Source organism: Hippichthys cyanospilos, chromosome 6 (genome assembly GCF_059441005.1).
Source record: "Hippichthys cyanospilos isolate Australia breed blue-spotted pipefish chromosome 6, RoL_Hcya_1.0, whole genome shotgun sequence".
In the NCBI taxonomy this organism is placed as follows: Eukaryota; Metazoa; Chordata; class Actinopteri; order Syngnathiformes; family Syngnathidae; genus Hippichthys; species Hippichthys cyanospilos.
Genome location: NC_142374.1, coordinates 19955573 through 19981695, shown reverse-complemented (window position 1 = coordinate 19981695; position 26123 = coordinate 19955573). Strand labels below are relative to the sequence as shown.

General features: G+C 37.9%; 2 protein-coding genes across 2 annotated transcripts in view; one reads left to right on the top strand and one right to left on the bottom strand.

Moving 5' to 3' along the window:
* The window catches only part of fkbp16 (FKBP prolyl isomerase 16), a 32210-nt gene extending 22438 nt beyond the window's left edge, over window positions 1-9772 (top strand). The window contains exons 4-8 of the mRNA XM_088416420.1: window positions 4823-5040; window positions 5717-5886; window positions 6485-6562; window positions 9181-9318; window positions 9390-9772. Coding sequence (XP_088272546.1) covers window positions 4823-5040; window positions 5717-5886; window positions 6485-6562; window positions 9181-9318; window positions 9390-9476 — 691 coding nt within the window. The 3' untranslated portion in view covers window positions 9477-9772. The remainder of the gene's footprint in view (window positions 1-4822; window positions 5041-5716; window positions 5887-6484; window positions 6563-9180; window positions 9319-9389) is intronic.
* Window positions 9773-10675: 903 nt separating this feature from the next.
* On the bottom strand, window positions 10676-25581 carry rasef2 (RAS and EF-hand domain containing 2). Its single transcript, XM_088417103.1, has 17 exons — window positions 25237-25581; window positions 23978-24130; window positions 20119-20209; window positions 18357-18452; window positions 16200-16277; window positions 16016-16131; window positions 15877-15945; window positions 14947-15022; window positions 14764-14834; window positions 14362-14557; window positions 14191-14286; window positions 13046-13190; window positions 12892-12973; window positions 11977-12091; window positions 11792-11905; window positions 11374-11450; window positions 10676-11288 (listed from the first exon to the last, which is right to left on the bottom strand). The coding sequence occupies exons 1-17, from the start codon at window positions 25515-25517 to the stop codon at window positions 11183-11185; spliced, it is 1962 nt and encodes a 653-aa protein (XP_088273229.1). The 5' UTR covers window positions 25518-25581; the 3' UTR covers window positions 10676-11182.
* Between the last annotated feature and the right edge of the window lie 542 nt (window positions 25582-26123).

Here is a 26123-nt window from a genome sequence, read left to right as displayed (position 1 = left end):
GATGAATATACTTATTTTACAGCCAAAACATGCTATTTTGAGGAGGCCACATGATTTCTTTTTGTCTTTAGGTTATTAGTTTTTCTTTTTCTGTCTTTGATAGGGACAGAGGGATTATTGAGCGGACATTGCTGACAATACTTAATATTTTGACAAATATCAGCATTGGTATTTCTTTCATAGCAAAAATGTCTATTTTGAGGAGGTCACATTCCATTTTTTTATGTCTTTGATAAGGATAATTGTTGATGTTTTTGTTTTGTGTTTATATATTCAATATATCAAATCAGAAATCAAGTCCCTGGCGAATTATCAGTGATGATATTTGGCACTTTGATGAATATAGGCATTCATATTTCTTGTAGGGTTGATACGAATTATTTCAGAGCCAAAAATGTCTATTTTGATGAGATTTTGTTTTGTTTTTATATTTTTGAGAAGGTTTGACTGCTTATTGGCTCGGTCAATTGTTAGCGATGACATTTTGCATTGGCATCAGCTTTTTTTTTTTTTTTTAAATCTGATATGTTGTAATAAAACCATTTAAAACTTTTTTTTTTTAACTTCAGGGAACAAACAATTAGTTATTTTTTCTCTTTAGTTTGTAAAAGATTCTGCAGACTCTTGAGAACTTTATGGACCATTTGCTTTTGTTTGAATACAAATATAAGTAAAATTTTAACATATGTTATTGTTATTGTCACTCCACTGTGTCAAAAATGATATAGACCAAAAGTCCAATACTGTGGACACAAATGAATAGGCTGGGAGTCTCAATCAAATATTTAACATTTTGTGATTGTGCAGGTTTAATTGCACTGCTAATTACTGCTTGCTGCTTTCAGTGTGCAAGCCACATAAATATAAAAAAACTAACAAAAAAATGTTTTCAAAAGTAGACTAAAAATAACCGTAACCTGCCTTTGTCTCTCAGTCTGAATAACTGCCTCATTAAACCTCCGCCTCGGCTGGAAGATCTCTTTTCCAGCTGCTACCCCCCCCGCCCCCCCCACACTTGTTTTTGTAAATAAGGAAATTAAAAACTTGAACTAAAAAACTTTTAACAAACAGCCAATGACTCTCAATATTTTACCAGTGCAGAAATATATATATATATATATATATATATATATATATATATATATATATATATATATATATATATATATATATATATCTTTGAGTCTGTTTGTCCAACTTTTCTGAGCCATCCAGAAAGCAAGGCTAAATTATTTAAAAGTGTACAAAATTAAGTAATTACACCTTAATGTTTGAAGAAATACTTGCATTGAATAAATACCATGTTGTTTATTTATTTAGGTTTAGATAGAAGATGATATGATGATTATGTTGATTTTTTTATTTTTTTTTTGCCTCACAGTTTGAGGTTCAGGTTTTGAATCTCAAATCCCAAGTACACCATGGTTATTTTTTCTGCACAAAGTACTTTTCATTGTTAGTGTTATTTTATCAATGTGTTTTATGATTAGCCTGCAGCTAATACATAAAATCAAAAGCAAAACCATGAGTAAATACATCTTAATTGAGAAAGAAAAACCTCTTTTTAGGCATTAGGCAGGGTGTGTTTTTGTCCCTTACTCTGTTGCATAATACACGAAATTGTGTAACAGGTGAAGATAAGAGCAGAGAAAAACATGCACGATAAGGAGCATGTGCGCCGCACAAATTGTGCCGCTTTGTAACCGGTCAACAGCGTCCGATTCTTAAATGAAGGCCCGCATGTGACGTCGGCGCTCATTTAGCAAGACGAATGGTTCCCGATGAAAGCCGAGTCACATGACTCATGTTCTTGCTCCGCTCTCGAATGAACGGGCTAAGAGAGATTTTAACGAGGTTTCTGCAGGAATCAGCTAATCTAATTTAATGCTACTATTTTCAAATTAAAGCAAATGAATTGGAACATAAAAAAACTTTTTCCTAAGTTGTGTTGTAGTGATTTTTTTGCAAAACATTGAGTGTTTTTATTTTGTTAAGTTTGTTAGTAATTTTTGATTTTTGCAGTACTGTGGGGTCTTTTGTTTGTTTTTGCTTTTTTGTTTGTTTTTAGTTTTCTTCAGTTTGTGGTTTTTGTTTGTGATTTTTTTTATTTGCTGCTATTTCGTCTTAATTGTTTTGTTTGTAATCTTTGATTTTTCTGTGGCATTTGGTCTTTTTGTCATGTGTTTTTATTTTTGCTTGGTTAATTTTTGTGTTTTTGTTTTATTTGTTTATTCATTTTTGTCCATTGTATTTTTAATGTTTTTGTTGTTCAAATGTGATTGATTTTTTGTTTGTTTGTGATTTTTTTTTTACTCAAATTTAGTTTCAGTTTGTTATTTTTGTTTGTGATTTTTTTGCTGTTATTTCGTTTTAATGGTTTAGTTTGTAATCTTTGATTTTTCTGTGGCATTTGGTCTTTTTGTCATGTGTTTTTGATTTTTGCTTGCTTAATTTTTGTGTTTTTGTTTTCTTTGTTTATTCATTTTCGTCCATTGTATTTTTAATGTTTTTGTTGTTCAAATGTGATTGATTTTTTGTTTGTCTGTGATTTTTTTTACTCAAATTTAGTTTTAGTTTGTTATTTTTGTTTGTGATTTTTTTTGCTGTTATTTCGTCTTAATGGTTTTGTTTGTAATCTGTGATTTTTCTGTGGCATTTGGTCTTTTTGTCCTGTGTTTTTGATTTTTGCTTGGTTCATTTTTGTGTTTTTGTTTTCTTTGTTTATTCATTTTTGCCTATTGTATTTTTAATGTTTTTGTTGTTCAAATGTGATTGATTTTTTGTTTGTTTGTGATTTTTTTTTTAACTCAAATTTTGTGTCAGTTTGTTATTTTTGTTTGTGATTTTTTATTTGCTGTTATTTCGTCTTAATGGTTTTGTTTGTAATCTTTGATTTTTTCTGTGGCATTTGGTCATTTTGTCATGTGTTTTTGATTTTTGCTTGGTTAAATTTTGTTGTTTTTGTTTTCTTTGTTTATTCATTTTTGTCCATTGTATTTTTAATGTTTTTGTTGTTCAAATGTGATTGATATTTTGGTTTGTTTGTGATTTTTTACTCCAATTTAGTTTCAATATGTATTTTTGATGTGAACACAATAATAATAATAAGTAATCAGTTTTTGTCTTTTTTTATTGCAGCTAATGGCTTTTGAAGAGGGTGTGTAGACTTTTTTTTTTAATCCACTGTATACATTTAATGCTCAGTGTAATTTGCAATGTTTTGTTTGAAGAATCCACCAGGCAATGAGGAAGCGGAAGAGAAGAGAAGTTCCCATCACACCCTTCACCTTCAGATAATTTCAAACTCTTGTTTTCAGAAATCATCACGATGGGCAAATACAAGTGCTAAGTTTAGGCACTGGCACATTCCATTATCATTGTAACAGGGAAGTAACAAGTCACCACGGACAGGTCAATTGACGTCAATGTGCCAAGCTCCGCCCACAGGCAATCCTGATTTGTTATTAGATGGAGATTCGGCGCCTCCCCCGGGCGAAAGCAGACTTAGTTGAATGCAAGCGCGACCTGACTTGACTTCCTGAATCACGTGAGGTCACGGGGGTCGGACTGGCGCAAAACAAATGGACTTTCCTCGGCGGCGACTCTTGAGAAAGATGACGCTGCCTCGAGGCGTTTTCAAATTGCCATTTGCGCACGTCGGCCTTTCAGGTGGTTTGGTGCGGCCGCCAAGGACATCCGCCAAATGCCAACCGCATCCTTTACAAATCGTGTGACGACATCTCCCGAGGTTTGAACGGCACGAGATTGCTTGTCCCTGCACAGTCTATTTTATTTTTTATTTTTTTTGAGAGGGGCTGATTTTTGGCAGTGGAATACCCGTGAGAACAGCAACTTCAAATTAAACTTGACTGTACCAAATAATGTACAGACATAAATGCTTGCATTTTGGGACAAAGACTTTTATTTTGAAGTTGTTCTCGGAAGCACGTCGCAACAATGGCTGACTTTATGCAAAACATCCTGCTTCTGCGAGAGAATCACGTTGGGACTCGATACAACAAACACAACCTTGTCATGAGATCACATTCAATCAGAACTTAAGAGTGATAAAAACAAACAAATATATTAATATGGTATTTTATTGTACTGTGCCTGTTGCCCGTGTTTCGTGCAGCCTGTAGCATAAATTAGCCTATAGCGAGCAGTGATCAAGTGCTTTAAATTTGGCTCGTGAGAAGTTTCTTTAATGCTGATAGCCTGACAGTTTCTGTTCATACTGATCACTTTTGAGCAAACCTGACTTATATGTATGTTCTGTAAAATGAATGGGGAGAAAGTTATTTATAGCACCCAGAGAAAACCCACACTTCATGTCATTAAATCAGTGGATGTCACTTCTCATTTTAACTGCCTGCCCAACAACTATAGGACGGTTTCATTAACATTTGTCCAATTTTCATCTGTTACATACGCTACAAGTAAATGAAAGTATTGCTGGGGTTGAATTTACTTTAAAAAAAAGTCTTTAAATAGGGAATGATAAAACTTCTATCTTGCATTTCCTGGCCAACAGCCAGTCAGTGCTGATGAAGTGTCCACCTCTGAAAAAGACATCTTCGGGAGTGAATGAGATCATTTGCCTTCTTTGACAAGAAGAAGGTACTCATTCAGATTTGTCGAACCCCCGTGAACATCTCATATCCAATTTCCTTCACACCCCCATTTGGGAACCGCTAGCGCTAGCCATTGATCCAGGCAGAGCCGTTTATTGATTTCTTGAAAATAATCCGTCTTCACCTCTCTTGTTTGGACACGAGCCCTCATGTTCCGATATCGATCGCGATATTTACGTGCTTTCCAGAGATCCCGACATTCCGGCCTGGGCTCCTCTACTCTACCAGCTGCAGCTGCTGGACGTCAACGACAAACCGGATCCGCTGACTTTGCCCGTGTCCGATCGCATCCGCGTGGGCAACCAGAAGCGGGAGCGGGGCAACTTCCATTTCCAGAGGGAGGAGTACAGCATGGCCGCACGGGCCTACGGAATGGCCCTGGATGTGCTGACCACCTGCGGCAAGGGTAACAGATGCTAAGCGCATAGCTCTTCTTTTCAATGAAAATGCTTTGAACAGCTAACAAAAAGTTAGCTACAAACACAAAACTGACTGCTGCGCTAAAATTATTTTGCATCATAGAATAACACATATTCATTTTTGTTCAGCAACATGTAAGGAGTTGATGCGTTTCTTGAACCTTGTACAACCCAATGTATTTGGAAAAAAAAATCGGCTAACTAATCGTTAAGCTGTATTTCAAGAATCAAGAGTTTTATCGTCATTTGTAAAGTAATACCACACAATGAAATCCTTATTGCCTTCACTTCCCTTAGCAGACTACATTCCATTCCATAATCGAGCAAATAATAAGGTAGGCAATGAAATCGGTAATTTGTATATTTTTACCGATCGTGACACTGATTTATATCCAGGAGGAGCATCCAATCCAAATTGATGTGCAATTTTTAAACGCTTAATACTTTTCTTGAACAATATCCAATTCATGCATCGTCCGATTATTCGTAATCTGTATTTTTTTTTCAACCAAAATGATGTTCAATGTTTAAGCGTTAAATACTTGAACCATATCCAACCACTCGATTAATCGGTAATTTGTATTTTTATCCGTTCAGCCTTAAATACTTTTCTTGAAGCATGTCCTCAGCGGCGTCCTCAACCTGTCCCCTGGTCTTGTCCAGATCACAACCACGAAGAGGAGCAGGAGGTGCGCGACTACCGCGTCAAATGTTTGAACAACTTGGCCGCGGCTCAGCTCAAACTGGAGCAGTACAACGAGGCGCTCCACGCCAGCCGCGACGTCCTGGCCCTCGACCCCAACAACGTCAAGGCCCTCTACAGGGCCGGAAAGGTCGGCCCATCACTAGCTCAGCCCCTCCCCTACCCGTTTCGGAATTCTTCCAAAGCTGGATGAAGCCTCGTGAATTACGATGTGCATGTTACAGTTTACATTCATAAAGCTTGCTAAAATCATCCAGCTTTTGTTTTTTTTTTGTTTTTTTACTTGAAATATTGGAATATTCCCTTCAATCAAATTGTTATGCTGTGACGGGAAACAGTACAGTTTTCTTTTCAAATTAAGAGCAAACTAATTGTAACATGAAGTTAAATTGTGTTTTGAATGTTTAAATTTTCTTAAATTGTTGTGATTCCTTTGTAAAGTGCCTTTATTCTATATTTTTTTCATCTAAAAATTATTTCAAGGGCTGAAGAAACATCTGATTGAATATTTTAATGTTTAAAAGATTGAAAACCTGGCAGTACTAATTTTTTTTCCCTTAGACGTAACAAATACTTCATTTATATTTTCAAAATATTTTTTAATTTTACAGTAATTTGCCATAAAAACATTTTTTTCAGTGTACCTAATAAAAAACTATTCCAAGTATGGTATTGAAATATGCCAATGTTTGGGTACCCCTTCAAATGAAAATTTTCCGTTTTCTCAGATCCTGTCGGATTTGAGTGAATACAAAGAGGCCATGGAACTGCTCAAGAAGGCCTTGAAACTGGAGCCCACCACCAAGGTCAGACGAAACCAAACCAAGTTCACTTCAAACCTTACTATTTTAACACACACATCCCCTGATCATCTTCATCCCTAATTTGAATCCTAAAACTAGTTTAAAATCCTACTTGAAACCCTAATCCTGCTTTGACCCTCTAAACTAGTTTGAAATCCTACCTTGACACCTTAATCCTGGTTCAAATTCCTACTGTGAAACCCTATGTATACTTTGAATATTTCATAGTTTGAAGCCCTACCTCAAAACCATCATTTGACTTATAAACCCTACTTTGAAACCTCAAACATATTTTGATGCCCTACTTTAAAATTCTAACCCAACGTTTAAGCCCTAACCTAGTTTGAAACCCAACTTTGAAACTTTTGTCCTGGTTTAAATTTCTTTTGTGAAACTCTAACCCTAACCATTCTTTAAATGTTTTACAGTTTTAAACCCTACTTTGGAACCCAATTCCTACTTAAAACCCCTGCTTTGAAACCCTAATCATAGTTTGATGCCTCACTTTAAAATTCTAACCCTACTTTGAACATTCAACCTAGTTTGAAACTCTACTTTAAAGCCTTAACTCTAGTTCAAATTCCCACGGTGAAACCCTAATCATACTTTGAATGTTTCATAGGTTGAAACCCTACTTTGGAACCCTAATCATACTAAGAGACCCTACCTTCAAAACATTATCATAGTTTGATGCCCTACTTTTAAATTCTAATGCTTCTTTAAACATTGAATCTTTTTTGAAACCCTACTTTAAAGCCTTAACTCTACTTCAAATTCCCACTGTGAAATCCTAATCATACTTTGAATGTTTCATAGTTTGAAACCCTACTTTGGAACCTGAATCCTACTAAGAGACCCTACCTTCAAAACATAATCATAGTTTGATGCCCTACTTTGAAATTCTAACCCTACTTTGAAGATTCAACCTAGTTTGAAACCCTACTTTAAAGCCTTAACTGTAGTTCAAATTCCCACTGTGAAACCCTAATCATACTTTGAATGTTTCATAGTTTGAAGCCCTACTTTGGAACCCCAATCCTACTTTGAACACTTAATCTAGTTTGAAACCCCACTTTAAAACCTGAATCCAAGTTCAAACTCCTACCGCGAAACCCGAACCACTTTGAATGTTTCATAGGTTGAAGCCCTACTTTGGAACCCTAATCCTACTTTGAAGCTCCTATTATAGTTTGAACTCCTATTTTGAAACCTTAAACATAGTTTCAAATCCAAACATGACACCCTAAACCCAGTTTAAAGACCACCTTTGAAATCCTAACCCGAGTCAGTGACTGGCATGCCCGGAAAAAGTTTGGATCGCCAAGAGGGGCGGGGCGCTGTTGATGCCCCCATTCAGGTGGCTGCCCGGTTGGCCCCGCCCCCTGCACGCTCCTGGTGCCAAGCGAGTTCGGCGCAAGACTTGTTCAGACTTGTTTGTTCGACTTTCTTTTGCAGCGCGCAAGCAGGTGGGAAGGCACACCAAGCAGCTTGCAAATATAGTACAACTAACATTGACACCGACTAAATATTGTCACTGAACGAGTCATATTTTCCAGTCATGGCGTGGATAAAAAAAATAAATAAAAAAGTCTTCTTTGGCACGTTCGCGTTTCTGCCATTCCAGGTGGGCTGTCCACATATTGGACCACAAAACCCACTTTACGATCCTCACCTTTAATGTCATTTTAATCCAACATTCAATTTAAGAGATTTACTGAAATGAAAATGAGCTTCACACCCGTTTTATGAGAAGTATCTTTACCAAATCAATTTAATATAAAATTAATTTACTTTTTGAGATTCAAATAGTACTAGATATAATTACGTGGAATAATTGCCGGAAATTAATGTCAAAAATTGGGTTATTCGTGTTGAGGTACAGTACACTTCAGTATGCAATTCTTTGTGTTGCTGCCATCTGCTGGTTGTGTTGAAAACTACATTAGATAGATTAGATAGATAGATAGATAGATAGATAGATAGATAGATAGATAGATAGATAGATAGATAGATAGATAGATAGATAGATAGATAGATAGATAGATAGATAGATAGATGGATAGATATCTTTACTAAATCAATTTAATATGAAATTGATTTACTTTTGGAGATTCAAATAGTACAAGATAAAATTACGTGGAATTAATTGCTGGAAATTAATGTCAAAAATTGGGTTACTCGTGTTGCTGTACAGTACGCTTCAGTTTGCAATTCATTGTATTGCTGCCATCTGCTGGTTGTGTTGAAAACTGCATTAGATAGATAGATAGATAGATAGATAGATAGATAGATAGATAGATAGATAGATAGATAGATAGATAGATAGATAGATAGATAGATAGATAGATAGATAGATAGATAGATATTTTTTGGGTCAAAAAATATATCTTATTCTACCTAGCAAGCTAACTAGTGAGTGATACTCGTTAGCTATAGCTAGCGTTAGCTAGGGTTAGCTAGCCAGCTATTTAGAAATCTATCCAGTCTCTTGTTTGATTGATTGATAGTTTTGTTTATTTTTGGGATGAAAAAGATAGCTAAAGTTAGCTAGCTATCTGTCTAGGCTGTATGAAAAAAAAGTGTGACACCTGTCCTGAAATGTCCAATTTCTTTTCGCTCAGGCAATCCACGCTGAGCTTTCCAAGCTGGTGAAGAGGCAGTCGGGCGGCAAAGCCACGCGGGAATGGAAAGCGAAGCCCGCGGACGTGCTCGGCGACAGCATCGCACCTTTTCTCCTTCCCTCCGGAGAGACGAGATGGGTGAGGTGAAAAGCGCAGCATCAAAAGTCAGCATCATCCCAAATGTTTGACCGCGCGCTTTTTGGTTTCAGAGCATCTCGTGGAAGTTGATACTGGGAGCCCTGGTGGTGGCATTGGGCAGCTTAGTGGCATCGCTCATCCTCACTGCAAGGAATTGAAGCATTTATTGAGAACTCATGCGGGCTGACTCCATTTTGTGTCGTTTATCAAGATGAGCTCACCAATAAATAGAGGAAAGAAAAAAAAAGTCTGCTTTTTAGATGAATACTGCTTTAAATTGAGGTTTTGTTCCAGATTGGTTTACTATACTATAGTATAGTATAGTATATAGTATGGTCATTTTTAAAATGAATTTCAAAAAAGCACCTGTATTACCAGGTTCCTCTCAGAGTCGATACAGCTTGACAACTTGTTTTGAGACACCTTCCTCTATCTTCACGATTGTTTTTTTGAACTAAGAATAAAATACAAACTCCTTACTGAATAATGTTTTGTAAACAAATGTTTTTGTACATGGTCATTTTTTCAAAAATGAAAATGCTACATGACCGTTTCAAGAAATCAAGAACTCATTTTTTTAATTTGAGATTCACCAGAAATGGGATTTGAGCCTTGGTACCAGGGTCCATGAACTTAACTGGATCCCTGCAATTGAAAGCAGATTACTTACATATTTCTGTGTGTGTGTCATATCATATGGGCCTCTTTAATTATTTAAAAAAAAAAAAAAAAAACATGGTATTTTTAGGGCCTCAAAAAAAACAAAAACAAAAACACCCTACAAAGAGTGTTACGATTTAAACGTTTTTAGATGAACTTAGTCTTATTTTTGTAGTTAAAAAAAAATCCCAAAACACTTTATACATCTTTTTTCAGTCATTCAAAAAAAAAAAAAAATTTTAAGACGTACCATACGTTCAACACCGGTGTCAAACTGAAGGCCCAGGGGCCGGATCTGGCCCGCCGCATCATTTTATATGGCCCGCAAAATGCTTTGCAAAATGACTTCACGTTACTGGCTAAAATCTCTCTTTTGAAGAGCTTTTACACCAGCTAAGTGACAGAACCACCTAAAAACATCAAATTTGAGTCGCAGTCATGCTAAAAATGAGTTTGAAACCCTGCTTTAAAAGGTCACCCCCACAAATCCCTACTATCAAAATCATTGACGTCGTAGTCAAAGAGCTGACCATTTTCCTCATTCGTGTGCTCAATAACTAGTTAAAAAAAACAAACAATACAAATATTGCTGCTACTACAAATACACTCACACATACGCCTACAAAAAAAAATCATAAAACCCATATGTAAAATTTACCCAATTGTGACAAAGGAGGCTCATTTAAAACAATTTGACTTTGGCTCACACACTTTATTGGGAGACCACGCCCAAAAATTGGACACAAAAGGCAAAATTCTGACAAGTCAAAAAAAAAATAACACACTTATTAAAAAAAGAAAAAAGTGCCTTGACCAGTGTTCAGCCTAACATAAAATTGTGTACTTCGAGGTTGAATAAAATTGTTCCAAAAATACTAAGCGTCATTCCACATCATACTTAAGAGAAAAAAAGTGCTGTTCTTATAATACAAAAGTGGGAAAAGAAAAAAAGCCCTCCCAGTTAAGGCTTGTAAAATGCAGTGTAACTGTGGATTGGTCTTTTATAAGCCAATAAATACAAAAATAGACGTGCTCTAAAAATGATCACATTACAAAGACAATATTTGTACAAGTGCTATTTCCAAGCAATAGAGGGGGGAAAAAAATCACTTGGAGTACAGTGGGTTCCAGGAAAATGATTAAAAATTCTTTATACAGTATTAAAAAAATAAAATAAAAATTAAAAACGATGGCAAATGTGCGTCTAGAGGCGGCAGCACGTTCCAAAAGTCTTCTTGGCATTGGTGGCCAAAAGATCCACTGGAGACGTTTTCTGCGCTTTTGCCTCTTTTACGTTCTTCTTCACTTCCCTAAAAATAATTAAATAAAAAAATAAGTATGACACATTAACAGTCAATTAAAGCACTTTTTTGTTTTTTTGGAAGAGGACCCAACCTGGCGAGATGAAGCACGGCTTCCACCACGTTGGTTCCTTCTTTGGCGCTGGTTTCGCAGAACAAGGCGCCGTACGCCTGCAAAAACGCCACACAAAAAGCTCACCGTCTTGTTTTAATTGCGCCTCGACTGCCGAAAAATTTCGCTGATGATAATGCAACTTCAGAAAATAGAGGCATGCAAACTTTTGCAAAAATACTTCAGTGTGGTAAAATTTAGCAGAAGTCGCTTCATGTTCCTATTAATTTACTCTTAATTTGAAAAGAAACCCTTTGCATGCTAGCTTGTCTGCTCGTCAAACTAAAAACTGTGAAATCGGGTTAATTCATACAGCACATTACATTTCCGTAGCAAATTTGGGAGGGGGGGATATCAATGAAAAATAAATAAATAAATAAACGACAAAACGCGAACGTACCGTGGCCAACTTTTCCCCGTGCGAAGTGCTGACACAGCGTTTGGCTTTCGTCTGCTCTCTCATGTCCACCTTGTTGCCAATAATGCAAACGGGGACTTTGTCTTCCGTGGCGTCCTGAACCCAAAGGAGGAAGACGTCCAGTCGTTGAAGTTTGACGCCAGCCGTTTCGCCAAGGACGGACGCACCTGAATCTGATCCAGCCAGTCCCGGATGTTGAGGAAGCTGCTTTCCGAGGTCACGTCGTACAAGAGCAGAACCCCCTGCGCTTTGCGGAAATAAGACCTGGCGATGCATCGGAACCTGCGGCCGGGACAACAAAGCCTTTGTTAGCCAATCGGAATCGTGAAAATAAAGCCATGAATAAAGTCATGAATGTGGATGTTGTGGGGAATTCTTCTAACATTTCTTTCCTCAATTACAAATCTTCTTCAAAAATAAGTTGGGTTTTTTTGCACATTTCAAAGAAAATCCTCAGATTGCTGCAATTTGAAGTTACACAAGTGCTTTTTTTTTTTCTTTTTATGCCGTACAAAAACATGGGCTCCCCCTAGTGGCCGACAAAAGAATCACTGAAATGAATGCATAATCTTACCTGGCTTCAACTTAAAATAAATAACAGCACAGTATTCATTTAACGTGATGCATTTTCAGTATTCAAACGTTTAGGTACAACTAAACTGAAATAGGCTAGAAATATGCTTTTAATAAAAGAAATCATTTAAAAAAGTAGAGATGAGTGATTACCGTTCTCCCGGTTCCAGTATTAGACCTAATTTCAAAATATTGGGTACTTGACGAAGGCCGATACCAGCCACCGATACTTGAATCAACTCACACATTGACTATCAATCATTATGTGAATCGACGTTATATTCATCATGCATTTGAGTAGAATTTTTACTTTATATCGGTGAGTACTCGCATAAATACTTGTATTTATTTTACCCTTAAATATTCAAATTGAGCACTAGAATATTACACAATAATATGAAATACTTTGAAGGAATCCAAAAATGTAAAGATGTATGCATTTTTATTTTTTATTTCTGCATCCAATCCCCTTCTCGTATTTGTTTCTGAACGCGAGCTCTGGCGGTTACCTCTCCTGGCCGGCCGTGTCCCAGATCTGCAGTTTGGTCTTCTGTCCGTCCACCAGCATCTTCTTGATCTGGAAATCGACCCCTGGCGGAAGAAAAGGCGCCGGACGCCGCTCGGTATACGCTAGGTCAGCGCCTTTGTCGCGGGCGGACGTACCCAGCGTGGTCTGGATGTCGGCTTTGAACTGGTTGAGCGTGAGTCGCAGCAGGAAGCTGGACTTGCCCGCGCCGGCGTCTCCCGCCAACACCAGACGGTACATGGGCACGCTGTTGTCGTCCACGTCCGCGTCCAAACCTGCCGGCTGAGCACGGAGCAACGCGGGTAGTCAGCAACGAATTTTGATGTTAAGAGACTGGTGGGTCTCTTGTATTATAATTCTCATTTGAGCATATAAAACAGTACGTCTTTGAAATCATCCTTTGGTAAATAGACATTTTCAATATTACAACTTTTTGTTAAGATTCTTTTTTTTTTTTTAAAGTTCATAAAAAAATACTCCAATATAAAATTGAATATGAAATAAATTATTTATTAAATAATATTGCATGCATTTTTTTTAATTCTATTATTGATTAAAAAAAAAATATATTTTTGCAAAATAAAACTTCCTGGACAAATGTCCTATGTACTACTACTACTATTTTTTTTTCTTTTAACTCTTTCAAATATGTATTGCCTTATTTAATCTCATGCGATTTAAAAAAAAAAAAACACACATTTTTTTCTTAAACTCTGGAAGCTTTTTCACTGTCAAATTGAATGTTTTCTCTTCCCTCCTATTATTGACTGTAAAATATATTTGACACTTATTTAATCTCATATGCAATTTTTCAAAAACTGCATTTTTTTTTTCTTAAACTGGAAGCTTTTTTACTGTCAAATTGAATTTCTTTTCCCTCCTATTACTGACTAACATATTTTACACTTTTATTTCTCTTGACATTTAAATGTTTGTTATCTAAAAAAAAAACTACTGCGTCCTAAAATACACTGCAAAATAGGTTTTCCTCCGCGTTGACTACATACTATTTATTTGCTTTTCTTGAAACAATAAATAAATACACAAAAAGGGATGACCATAACCACCTACACATGAAAAAGCATCCGTCTATTAACTTTGTTATCAAGTTCCTGTATAGCTACAGTGTTAATATTCGTATGGCATGACGAGTTATTTGCAAACTATTTTTTCCCCTGAAAGACATTTGATTTCTATTCAAGTGAGAGGCGGTCGAGGTATTGCGATCATCCACTTTGGATCGTCACGGTGCGCTAGCTAAGCCAAGGGCAAGCGGGAGCACCTCGGCAGCGAAGGCAGACAGCTGTCTCCGCATGGACGAGGAACTTCCGAAGCTCTGCGCCAACGACAGCCCCGCCTCCGATTTGACGTCCAACAACTGCCGCAAGACGGACGGGAGCTCCATCACTCTCGCGTCGGCGCGCGCGGGAGCCTAAGGGCGGCGACCCCTGACCTCGCCGTCGGAGTGGGCGCAAGAGTAGCTGCGGTGGACCGTCTCGGCGGAGGCCCGGCCGTCGTCCGTGTCCAGGTCCAGGTCCAGATCGCTGACCGAGCTCTCGGTGGTGTCCAGGTGCACCGAGACGCCGCTGTCCAGGTACTTGTCCGCCCAGGACGACACGATGGACATGGTGGAGTTGCTCGACTCTAAACTGCAACGTGCGCCAAAAGGGGGAGGGGTTAAACCACGCGGGGATGCACGACACTCCGTCCTTATTGTTTTGAAGTGAAAATATGTAGGTATTTTTTTCCACTTCCTTGTTCGTTTTCCGCTCTTGAACTTCTAAAATTTCAAAAATAAATAAACGTCTAGCATCCAAAATGATTTTACGTTTTTAAAAGTGTGATTCGGCCTGACCTGTTGCGTTCGAGGGTGCTCTGTTTTATGGGCTTTGTCCTCCGGGCGGGTGCTTCACTTTGGGCAGGGAGCTGCAAGGAAGCGCCACAAAAAATACAAATTAAAAACAAAACGGGCCAGGGAACATTGCTGACGTTTTTCTGGGTCGTTAGTGCAAATCGAAGCGCGAAAAGCGAAACCTGCCTTGCGTTGGGCTTCTGACGCCATCAACTCCGAGCGCAAGGCGTCGTTGCTGTCGTACAGCTGCTTGTTCAACTCCCTGCCGGGAACCATTGAAAAGTACTTCACATTTGGAATAACAATAAAATAAAATAAAAGCACTAATACATTTTTGGAACACAAACAAACAAAAAACTACAAACAACACAGCAAAATGTCTGACATCATCGCCTGGTCTAATACCAGCGGTTTTTCACTCAAATTAGGGCTGGGCTAAATAACCGGAAAAATAAACCAATTTTTCATCCTTCACTCCAAGCAATTACGATTTTAATCTGAGTAAACCAAACAAAAAAAAATCACTTAAAAGGAGGTTTGAATTTTGTTTCGAAAACATGCACAAAATGTTTAATCCATACTGATTTTCACATAGGTTTTAAAGAAGAAATATTTTGAGCTCATTTTCAAAAAGCTGCTATTTAAAATGATGTAATGATCACGTTTTGATTTGTTGCCCATTTATTTATATTTTTACCCCAAAAAATTGGGGGTTTTCTTTTTCCATAACTGAGTGGTCATATTGATACAATATCAGTATTTAAAATAAAATAAAATAAAAATACCAGCATCAGACTACATTACAAAGTAAACTTGAATTGTTAATTTGGACTTCTAAGCATTAGATTTGTAATCGATGGAACTGGGCTCTGCTTGGTTGTTGTTGTTTTTTTCCAGCAGCTTATTGTAGATCCTCCTTTAGCCAAACACTCGAAAAAAAAACGAAAAAAAAAGGTCCTGGATGGAATGTTCACTCTTAAACGTAAAAATACGCCTTTGGGATCGAATGAGTGATTTCTAAGACGTTCCTATTTCTGATCATGTCTTTTTTTTGAAGAGGGGGGTACCGCCGTGCGCGATAAAAGAATAGCAGCATAAATAAGTAAGTGGACTTACTGTAGAATCTGGACTTGACTGGAGTACGACTCGTATTCGATCACCATCCTTTTCAATTCGTTGGTTTCCCTGCGGAGGCAAGCGCAAATGACGCCGGGACGTAGAAACGCTGAAAAGGTTCCGCGGGGCGAGCGCTCACCGCTCATGCTGGGCCTGCTGGTCGGCGTACATGTTCTTCAGCTTGTCCAGCTCGGCTCGCAGCTGACCCATGCTGGTCTGGGCCTCCAGCAGGGACGAATGAAGCAGCTGGTTCTCCTGGAGCACCATGTTCCGAGTGAGCGCCACCGCCACTTTTGCCTCGACTTCCGCCCCATTTGACTCACCTGGGAAAGTTGGCCAATTTGTCTGCTGACTTGGAGCTCCTCCTCCTTGGATCGTGCGAAGCGAGACTCGGCTTGACTCTGCGCAAAAACAATTGGAACTTCAAGACTGACGTGAAACCATTAACTTATTTGCACACGCGACAATGACTTCATTGTTGACTCCAAATTTTGCCGCCATAAAATGTTAAGTGCTTTTGGGAATACATTTAAAATTTGATTCAATTCAAATATTGAAGTTAGAGTTGTGTATGAAGCCATATGATATAATCGTATCATTTCCAGTAAATGGATAGATGGAATGAGTGGAGGCTGATTTTAGAAGTGAGCCAACTGGTCCTGCAAGCTCTGCTCAACTGTCAACTTACGCCATCTGCAGGCGAGATGACACAACTACTACTTTAACCACCACTTCTAATTTTAGCCTCTTGCACACCGGCACATTTTACGACCTACTGATACTTTACACGAGTCCACAGTACCATCTCTTGTTACATTTCTATATTGCACATTGTGATCCTCAGACGACTCATTTGGTAACGCAATTCAAAACGAACAAGCAAAAACACTTAAAACACACAAGTTAATGACGGCACAAGTCTGTTTAGCTAGTTAGCCGCAAACCAAAATATTGACATTTTGCGACGGCACATGAGGTACATTCAAACGCACTCGGACATTTCAAAGTTAAACAGAAATTATTTATTCATCCATCTTTTATCCTCGATGATCTATTATAGTTTTATTTATCACTGGATTAATTTAATGATCTGCTAGTACCCAATGCCTAATTTACCTGGCAAAAATCAAATAAGGGAAAAACCGCCACGTTTCCCCTCTTTGAATGCACGGTTTACTTGAAGAATCTAAATAAATCCATCAGACTTTAAAAAGCACTTACAACATCGTAGTTAACCAAAATGCTGAGTGAGGTTGAAAGACAAGAGAATACACAGTTAAAAAAAAAGATAAAACAATAATAATAAAAAATACATCAACATCCAGTATGAACACTATAAACAATTGTTTTTACATTTCAAATGCAACACAAACAATAGCATGAACCTTGTTGTCTTCTCTAACGTGTCCATCATAATCATGCTAATGTAAAGTGCGTTTGAAGCAACAATAGTCATTAAAACATTACTGCATCTTAAAACCTGCTTTTCTGGACACCGCACTTCGTGTCAACAACGCGGTAAATTACGACTAATAATAGGCTTGTTCTTGAAAGCGCTCTAGGAACACTTACGTTATTAGTCATTCAAATCATTCTAAATTTATCCTTCAAATATTTCCCAGTTCAGAAGACGACGTTCAATTCTACACAAGGCTGCAAACAAACAATGATTTCCATAATCGATGAATCTGTCGATTATAAGATGAATCATGGTTTTAAAAATGATTAAAATCCGTGCCTTTGTTTATTATTCAAGTATTGGATTACCCTATGTAATCAAGTAATCATTTTTGTACCTACAGTACTTGAGTAATTTAGTATTTCAGTGCCTAATAATCAATTACTTTTGCACTTAACTATACAACAGAATTACTTTAGAACATAATTACCAAAAGTGATCGATTTATCGTGTAATTACTCTCCTAAAACTACGGATTACTTCAGTATTTAATTACCTAAAGTAATTGATTCCTTTAATACATAATTCACTAATCGGCCATTTTCAGAACTTCCTTTCAGCAAACATTTATAAATAGAGTAGCTACCTGATTTTTAATGTTTGGACTCATGAAAAAAAAAAGAACAAAAGTCTTTGGGATTGAATGAGTTAATCAAAGTTGTCATTAATTGCTTCTCTCGCTTTTCCATCTGGCCAAACTTGCTTCCGTTTGAATTGCCCAGCCAAACAAAAGCCTGTCATGTCTTTTTCTAACTGCTTTGCTACGCTTGGAATTCGAACAATGAAAAGTGAGCCGACCAGGAAGTAAGAGTCCAAACCTATGTTTTTTTTTTTTTAACTATTACTTCAAGTACATGAATTAAATGGGTAACTCCATTTTTCCCCAAACGGACCCAACAATGTTGGATTGCCACGTTTCAATAAACAGCACTAACGCGTTGCAAAATTTCCACAAAATTCCGAATGAAATTTTGTGCCCGTCAGATATGCGACGCGTTCTAAACCCACGCTCGGCACCCACCAGCAGAAGTCGGTCAACGGTGGCCTGCAAGTCTGCAATCTGGTTCTCGTGTTTCCTCTGCATGTTCATCAGGACTTCTTCCATTTTCTTGCGCTCCTTCGGACACAAAAGACAAGCGGTCAGCGAAACTCACTCGTTTGCTCCGCTTCACAAACGCTTCTTTGTGTGCACACGAGAGGTGCTACGAATCATAGGCTGGGTGCAGTTCAGTTGTATTTCACTTTGGTACGATATATTGGCATTGCATCATGAACTCGTTCGCTGCCGTTGACGTATATATCCGTCCGCTGGAAAACAATTGCGCGGTCAAATACACATTTTCTGGGGCTATAACTGAATTTTAAGTTGGAAACTGGAAATCTGAATTTAAAATATTTTATCCAACTGCCCAGCTAAAAATCGCATCAACATTTATTCCCTTTTGAGTTGAGCTAACTATTTTTTACAGCGTGTTTACTGTCCTTGACATGTACATTTGTCAAGCGAGTGCAAGAACAGCTTGAAAACTTTTATTCAGGCACTTCTGCGCAATATATTTCAGCACTCGTGGTGTAATAACGGCGCACGAAAATGGCACAGCTTTGATTACCATGCAGTGCTTTAAAAAATCTTTACACATGCGATCTGCCTTGGCAAACTCGGATGGGGCAAGCTAAAAAGTCAAATTCATTCATGTGTGTCCACTGTTATGTCTCAGCGAGACAGCAAAGTTAATTACATCTCATTCAAACACAGAAAATGTCATTGGGAAGGCTAGATTATTTAATTGTTTATTCCTATTGCTAACAAAAACAAATTAGTGTCAATTGATGGCGCTCTTCGATAAGGTTTTCGTTGACGTCCTTTCGCATCGACAGCGCCCAAAGTGTTTTAAGCACAGCGAAAAGGTTCCAAAATAATAACACTATAAAAAACTGTTGGCTCCAAAATTACCACCCCCAAAAAATAAACCCATTTTGAGTTCAAAAGAGTAACACATCATATTGGGTTATTCATTTAGCACAAAAATTTGGGTCAAAATTAGCAACCGCCCAAATAACCCAATGTTGGATTTCTTAATGGGTTATTGAACCAACTTTTGGGGGCTAAAGCTAAAGTGAAATGCTTTGTACAAAAACAACCATAGAATAATTGCATTGTATTTGATTTTGTTTCATTCCCACAGCCCAACATTTGGTTTAAACATACACAGTAACCCAAAAAGTTGCAGTTTTTGACTCCATTTTGGGTTACTTTTGACTCTGTTTTAAAGAACGCAAATATACCGCAGGCATGACTGGAAAAGCCAGGATGTCCTCCACTGAGGACACTAGGACTTTGTAGGGTAGTGTCCAAAAGACATAGCCCAAAAACGAATGTCCTCTACAATGGACACGAAGGAATAACCTGGCTCTCAGGAAGATATTTCGCTTATTTTAAAAAATGCAACTATTAAAAAGAAATTAAAAAAAAATATATGTCTCATTTTGGTCAATTTCATCCATTATCTGTAGGCGTTTATTCTCACAAGGATCGCAGGCTTGCTGGTGCCTATCCCAGCAGACATTTTTTCAAAAATACACACCTTTGCTAGACCATGATGCATTGCTAATGCTTGAACGAATTTGCTATTTTTAAAGTCTCCTAAAATGTGATATTTTAGAGCTACGACAATACCGCCCGATGCCTGCGATATGATTTTTTTCCAGTACTACGCACTGATTTTCGATGACGGCTTGTATATTTCAAAGTCGGCGACGACGGCGGATGTTTTGCGGCTCACCTCTTCTCTGGCTCTTTCCTCGGTGCCGGCGAGCTGCTTCTGCATGTCGTCCTCCAGTTCCGACAGCTGGCTGCTGTTCATGTCCTCAACTCTGCATCCGCACAAAGTCAAATAAAGATCAACAAGCGGGCAGCGCCAAACATGCGGCGCTCGCCTTCCAAATCAGGCAAAGCAAAGAGAGAACAGGTAGAGCGACGCATTTCTGCTTGCGTTACTTCCTTGATTAAGGAATGTCGATTCTGCCCCGCCTTGTCACGGCGGGCCGCAACAATTTTTTTGGGGAAAAAAAAAAAAAAATCTAATCAGATTAAAAAAGGTTTTGTATGTGCTTTTTAATAACCACACTACTGACATTTTTTTTTTAGTACCAGGAAAATAAAACAACCAGGAAAGTACCAGGAAAATAAAAGAACAAAACAAAATTTCCTCTTGCTCCTGGCACGCTACTTTCTCTCATTACAAAATAGTTGTTAGCAAAAGAATGCAAAGGCGTTGTAAGTCGTTTATGAACCCCTGCTGACAGCAACCTGATGAGCAACAATTTATTACGTCGACATCAGAAAGGATTTCTTATATAAGCGCCAGTACTAAGTCATTTGAGTATTATTGTACTGTACTTGCGAGTGGGCGTCGCTCAGTAGGCAAATTTTGTGAAGCATTAGAATGTTCAGAAAATTTCTACTTTTTTACCAGGATCTTGGGGAAATTCCCCCCCACAACCAAACACAGCATTACATCACACACCAAAAGAATTTTGCAAAGGCCAGCTTAAAAATACAGCACACCAAATATTACACGAACAATAAATGCGACGGCTGTAGCGGGCTTTTATTTTGAAGTCCTCACAACTCAGTTTTAACACTCAAACACAGCGCTGTAGTCAGAAAACAAATCACATTCAATCGCTGATTCATCCTTGTGGCATTACGGTACAAATTATAGAAATTCCTTAGATTTTTTTTTTCTTTTTTAGGATATCAAAAAAAAAAAAATCAATGGGGAAAACACTTAGGGAGCTGAAATTTCCAGCAGATGATGAAAACGTGCAATTTTAAAATGATACAGACATTTCTATGTGATTGCAGATGGTGTACAAAAATCATCATCGTCCAAATTTTGGACCATAAGAAACCATTATAATTACAATTTTTGAGATGCATTTTAATAGGATTTGTAACATTGATTTTCACGCAATTTTTGCAACATTCCGTTGAGCGGTGGTCAATCTATGTCAGCAAAGAGAAAATACTTTGTTGACTTGTGTTTCACGTCAAGACAATAGATGGCGGTAGAGACAAGTCAATGGCTATGTCATTTTTTGTGGGTGTTAATTTTAACCTAGATATGTATGGATAAAACGGATGCAAATGAACAATTTGAGTGGTTGAAGAAAAAAAAAATCATAAATTAACAATGCCTTTAAAAGCATTTACAAAATTAGGATAAAAATACAATGTGTTAACTGCTTTATTCTAAATATACATGAAAACAATTTACAATATGCATATATTTTTAACAAAACTATACATATTTTAATAAAATTATTTCTTAATCTATTCGTTCATCTGTACAGTGTTTAGTAATAAAGCATAATCTCAACGATATTTCTCAATTTATACTGGCAACCTAGAACAATTTCACGAATTTCCACCAGGTGGCAGAATTAAGTTGTGCATGAGTCTGCTGGCGTTCATACAACAAAGCAGATTCGTGCAAGAAAGGTTTGTCGCTAAATTGGTGATTGAATTGTGACAAGATTATCATGTTACATCTCGTCTAAATTTTTGGTGCCTAGAAAATATGCGAACACCTGATAACAAATACGTTTATTATCCACCCGGCATACTTGACCTTTTAAACCGCAGACCAAACAAGGTTGACAGGAGCCATCAAGGAAATATTAACCAGGATGTTGGCAACTCATAATTGTGTCCCATTATGTTCCTGTTTACAAACGGCGCCAAACTCACGTCACAGTTGGGCGTGACCTAATGCGGTCGGGTCATCAGATGACCGCGGTTCAACACACGTGTGCTCTAAAGCTCTCCGTTTCATTGACACGTTTCCACCACACAATGAGCAACATGGACGAATGCAAAGAGTTTTGCTGTGATTTCATGTCAACCTTGGAGAGGAAAACAAAAAAGTGAACCCTCTAAACAATAAACAAGAATATTGCATTAGATTTATAGTTTTGTATGCATCTGTGGTTAAAGTGAAGTGTGGAGAGCCTGTGGCCATCTTTGCCCTTCGAAAATCCACCCTCCACTTTTTTCCCACTCATTTCCTCTTTGCGTATTTTTATGACAGGTGCAGCGGTTGGGGTAGTGTGCGAATGAAAGCATACAAATCTAGATTTAAATCGTCTATCTCTGACTACATCTTCACGGTTCGCTCATGACTATGCTCATGATAATCTCATCAGTAGATACATGAGATAAAGGAGAATGAAGCAAAGGCCTCAAATTACAGACAGCAAAGGCACAGAAAATTCACGCAGAAATTAAATAGAGCTCTCATTTTGGACATGTTAGCATTTAGCATTAAGCAATAGCTATCTACATTGAATAAAGATATTTGTTTTTGCCCACATATTTAATGAGCTATATGCAAGTCTTTTACTGTGTCCGAAAACAAGCTAATTCTCGCAAAAGTTGGACACAAATCTTTAAAAAAAAATATGTTGGAAGTGGCTTTCTCCTTTGCTCGAGATAATTTATCCACCTCATATGCTAATAAAACAGCAAAATTATTTTACAGGTGTGATTTAAAGTGTCCACAATCGAAGGACTCATCAAAATGTGCCAAAGCTGATTAAAGAACTATCATTAATTAGTCAAAGAATTATTTTGTGAAAGGAGAAAAAAAGGCAGTAAAATTATTTGTACGCATTAATTAGAAAGTGATCACAATTTGGTAATGTTAGCATTTAGCATTAGTGTTAGCACTTAGCATCGAGCGATAGCCTTAGCACTAAGTGATAGCATTAGCATCAAGCTTTAGCATTAATCGACAGTTTTAGCATTAAGCCATAGCGATCTAAACTAACCAAAATATCAACACCACATTCGTTTTTGCCTCAACTTTTGGTGGGCTTTATGTAAGACTTATGCTGTGCAAATTAATACGCTATTTCTCTCAAATGTTGTACACAAATCTTTAAAAAAAAAAATAAAATAAAATCTTTGCCCAACTGCAGTGAGAGATGGAGTCTGACTCGCTGAGCTTACTTAGCTATCTGTCAATCTACTTTACAGAATTTGAACTCCAGTCCTCGAGGGCCGGTATCCTACAAGTTTTTGAACCTTCTCTCTCAAATACACCTGCTTCAAATGATTAGGATAATTTACAAGCTACTGCACAGCTTGCTAATAAGCTAAGGTGTGTTGGGGGAGAGAAAACCAGAAAACATGCAGGATACCGGCCCTTGAGGATTGGAATTCGACACCCATGCTTTACTGAATTATAGCAAAACATAAAAATGTTGTGAGAAGGCCAGCAAATGCTTCAAAATAAACTGTACAATATAAACCATAAAATGACGCCAAGGGCCTTGGCACACTTTTATTTTGAAATCCCTCCCGGAAGCATGATGGCAACAACGATCTGCTCCCCGATGTAAACGACACGGTGTTGTTTTGAAATCACCTTCAATCGTTAAATCAGGGCGCTAAAACAAACAAAATCAATCTACGTCAAGTCAACCTTCAATTTTGTAAATGCCTGGTTTATCCTAATAAATTCCACTTAAGGTTTCTGAACTTCTCGACTCTTTGTTCAAGAAAAAACGTTTGCAACAAACAGCCACATTTTGTGAACATACTGACGGTGTGTGTGTGTGTGTGTGATGGCTTCTCACCGCCTCAAACTGGCCTCCAATTGGTCGCATTCCATTCTGTTGTCCAGGGTTTGGCTGACCACGGAGTAGACCACTTTCTCGTACTGCTGCAGTAAATTTGTGTTGGCGCACGACTTAATTGTGTGGTGGAGGTCTGCGAGCTGCTCCCTCAGACTGCAGAAGAAAAAAAAAAGTTGAATATCTAGGTTGATGAATGAGGAAAAGCAGCAAAGTTAATTGCATCCCAAGCAAACATAAGACATGATTGGACAGGCAAGGATGTCCTTGATTGAGGACACTAGGACTTAATAGGGTAGCTCTGATGACTCAAAATATAGAGACAAAAAACAATCGTCTTCCACAGTGGACAAAAAAGGTCGGTGTCAGATGAGTAACAAAGAAAAACTGAAGGATGGACACATTTAAGATCTAATTTACATTTTTTTATTTACTAAGATAATAATTTTGAGTTTTAATTGTCAGTTCCACTGAGGTATTAATTTAACAGTGTTTACTATTCATATTAATTAATACTTAGCTGCGACTTAAGACGGACTGGATTTGGAACGCTGTTGACATAACATCGCACGACAACAGAGCCAGTTTCGCATCAGATCAATCGGTTGAATGGTATTTACAACTTAACTAATTATGTTGGCAATAAATAAAATAAATATTCTTCAACACCTTGCTAGCTTGTGCTTTTTCAATGCTTCTTTAGCTCCAGTCGTCACATATTTCAGCTCTCTAGGTGTATTTAGAAAAATTCCTGGTTAAATACATGTTCCTACCAACAGGTTAACCCCTGCTTAAAAGGCATAGCAATGTACTTCGGTGTTATGAATTCATTGTTTGCAGGTTCACTCATTCGCCGATTTTCATCTGTGACCCCAGCATTAACATCGACTACATGGATTTTCATTCATTTGTGACCATCACCTTGAAAGTTCTTGATATTTGTCCTTCATTGACATGCAACTAAACATTATTTATTTTTTAACAAAAGAAACCAACTAATTAAAGAGAAACCGCCCCGAAAAACCTAATGCTCTACTTCACGGATTTCGGTTACTGCGAGTATTTAGGGGACCGCAACCATCGCGATAAACGAGGGACAAATATACTCGCGACAAGTTCAAGTATTGGCCCCAAAAACTCAAATATTTTTACATTACTTCCCATCATGTCTTAAATGATTTTAATTATCCATTTCTTTGCATCGCATTCCATCCAATATGGCGAAAGCAAGTGATAACCCCCGTCATTGAAACCGAGCTCACCTTTCGGAAAGAACACATTCTGCATCGAACCGGGCCGCGAAATCCGTTCCGGAACCGTCCGACAGACCCCGAGCCTGGAAAACCTCCTCAAATCTGGACGAAAAGCTGCCGAAGTCGATGCAACCCTCCTCGTCCATGTCAAACTTTCCGAACAACGTTTGGACCTCCGAGTCGGGCACGCCGAGCTCCCTGCAGACTACCGTGAAGTCCTCGAACTCGATTTTACCGGACTTGTTGACGTCACAGGCGCAGAAAAGCTTTTGGAGGTGATTCTGCTCCATTTTTCACGCACATTTGAACATTAAAAACACGCCAAGCGGCCACTTCACTCGCTTCTCACATCATCCAAAATCCACACAAACACGCACGCGCACGAGCGTGATATTTGCAGGTGCGCTCCGAGAACCTGATTGGTTCAATGAGCGTCACTTGGGCGGGGCCAATCAGGTTTGAAGAACCCGGACTTCCGTTTCTGGTTTCGACCTCTTTCGGCTTTTCACGTGACGTCACCAGGAAGGACATGAAAGCAACTTCCAATGAACTTTTTTTTTTGTTTGTTTTTGCACTTCCGCAACCAAGAAACAGTTTAACGACACACGAATACATTTAAGAAAGTATCGATTTGATCTTTATTTGGAAAATGAAAATAAAGTGCCTTTTTATATGCAATACAAAAGAAAACAACAGTGAATTATAATACCAAAAAAATACGTTTCACCTTTTTTTTCTTTTTTTTTACACTGGCAGTTGAATTTACAAAACATGTACATAAAGACCTTTTCAGTTACAATACATATCATTCAAAGGCCTGACAACAGTGGTTCATTTTTTCAATTGTGCCTTGAGGTGTGACATAGGAAGCTAGCCAACTGCACTTAAAGGAGAAG

Excerpts from the sequence above, each read along its gene's own strand:
- rasef2 (XM_088417103.1), bottom strand. The coding sequence starts at position 25,517 with ATGGAGCAGAATCACCTCCAAAAGCTTTTCTGCGCCTGTGACGTCAAC. Across the intron at positions 12,974-13,045 it reads CGACATCCAGACCACGCTGG|GGGTCGATTTCCAGATCAAG; the intron begins GTACGTCCGCCC and ends TTCTTCCGCCAG. Across the intron at positions 12,092-12,891 it reads GACACGGCCGGCCAGGAGAG|GTTCCGATGCATCGCCAGGT; the intron begins GTAACCGCCAGA and ends TCCCGGCCGCAG.